The sequence below is a fragment of the Perkinsus marinus genome (genome assembly GCF_000006405.1).
Source record: "Perkinsus marinus ATCC 50983 genomic scaffold scf_1104296962012, whole genome shotgun sequence".
Lineage (NCBI taxonomy): Eukaryota > Perkinsozoa > Perkinsida > Perkinsidae > Perkinsus > Perkinsus marinus.
This window is the reverse complement of record NW_003205610.1, coordinates 1-1,597: the sequence shown is the minus strand read 5'-3', so window position 1 is coordinate 1,597 and position 1,597 is coordinate 1. Positions and strand designations below refer to the sequence as shown.

Below are 1,597 nucleotides of genomic sequence, written 5' to 3'. Positions count from 1 at the left end.
CGATTACATATATTCCTACTCCAACACTGTATAGGAAACTCCTGAGCTCAGTAGCTGAGGAAAGCAAACATATATTCCTACTCGAACACTGTATAGGAAACTCCTGAGCTCAGTAGCTGAGGAAAGCAAACATATATTCCTACTCGAACACTGTATAGGAAACTCCTGAGCTCAGTAGCTGAGGAAAGCAAACATATATTCCTACTCCAACACTGTATAGGAAACTCCTGAGCTCAGTAGCTGAGGAAAGCGATTACATATATTCCTACTCCAACACTGTATAGGAAACTCCTGAGCTCAGTAGCTGAGGAAAGCAAACATATATTCCTACTCCAACACTGTATAGGAAACTCCTGAGCTCAGTAGCTGAGGAAAGCGATTACATATATTCCTACTCCAAGAACTGTTGTTGTAGGTACAAGCAACACGAGGCATCGTTCTGGACAGCTGAGGAGATAGATTTAGGTCAAGACTTGAGGGATTGGGAAACTCTTACTAAGAATGAACAACACTTTATTAAGAATGTAAGGGACGGTGTTGATCATCATCATAGTGATGTTGTTGTTGTTGTTGTTGTTGTTGTTGTTGTTGTTCTTCTTGTTCTTCTTGTTGTAGTTGTTGTTGTTGTTGTTGTTGTTGTTGTTGTTGTTGTTGTTGTTGCTGTTGTTGTTGTTGTTGTTGTTGTTGCTGTTGTTGTTGTTGTTGTTGTTGTTGTTGTTGTTGTTGTTATTGTTATTGTTCATCATCATATTACCGTGTCCCCTATCAGGTGCTTGCCTTCTTCGCAGCTAGTGATGGTATAGTAATGGAGAACCTCGCCTCGAAATTCTCATGTGAAGTGCAGATCCCCGAGGCCAGAGCTTTCTATGGTTTCCAAACTGGCATGGAGACTATACACTCTGAAACGTAAGATACTAACCTTGCCCAGTGGTAAAGATTCAAATCAGGTCCAATTTGAGCCTATTTTTTCTCATAGAAAAATCTAGAGTGTGTTCGATTTTAACAACTCAAAATATTGTAATTTTTGCTAATTTCACGAATATTACGAATTCCTATCAGGAAAAAATTTCGTTATTGAAAATTCTGCGTTTTTTTCTCAGAAAAAATTACAATTTCTCCAATTTCAATGGTTTTTTGTTGATAATGTTATATCCAAAGTTTTCATCATGAGTGAAATTTTACTGTGTAGTATCACAATCGTTCACGAACGTTTTAAGATGGGTGAAAAATACACAAGTACTCATGTGAATTATCTACAATGCGAACCAATATTTGGGAAAACGATTATAGACTTTGGAACATTTCTAAAACGTTGGTGTCATTCGATTTACATTGTTATCATGTTGATAAATATTTTCGCAAAAATGAAAATTTTAACTTTGCGCCGCAAAGATATTTTTGGAGGTTGCCGAACTGAAGATTCAAAGTAGGTCCGAATCTTGCCAGATACTCGTTGTTGATAGACACGTTCATCGAGGATGCTCAGGAGAAGGAGAGAATATTCGAAGCCATCGAAACGATACCATCAGTGCAACACAAAGCTGAATGGGCTTTGGCGTGGATAAATGATGATAACTGTTTTGCTGAAAGATTGGTA

The 1,597-nt window shown here is 37.8% G+C and overlaps 1 protein-coding gene across 1 annotated transcript; it reads left to right on the top strand.

Annotated features, from left to right (window-relative positions):
* Positions 1–415: 415 nt before the first annotated feature.
* Pmar_PMAR012230 (ribonucleoside-diphosphate reductase small chain, putative) lies at positions 416–906 on the top strand (the record flags this gene model as incomplete). Its single annotated transcript, XM_002772150.1, has 2 exons — positions 416–524; positions 770–906. Coding segments are annotated over 2 exons (246 nt in total), but the record flags the coding sequence as incomplete, so codon positions are not given.
* Positions 907–1,597: the final 691 nt, after the last annotated feature.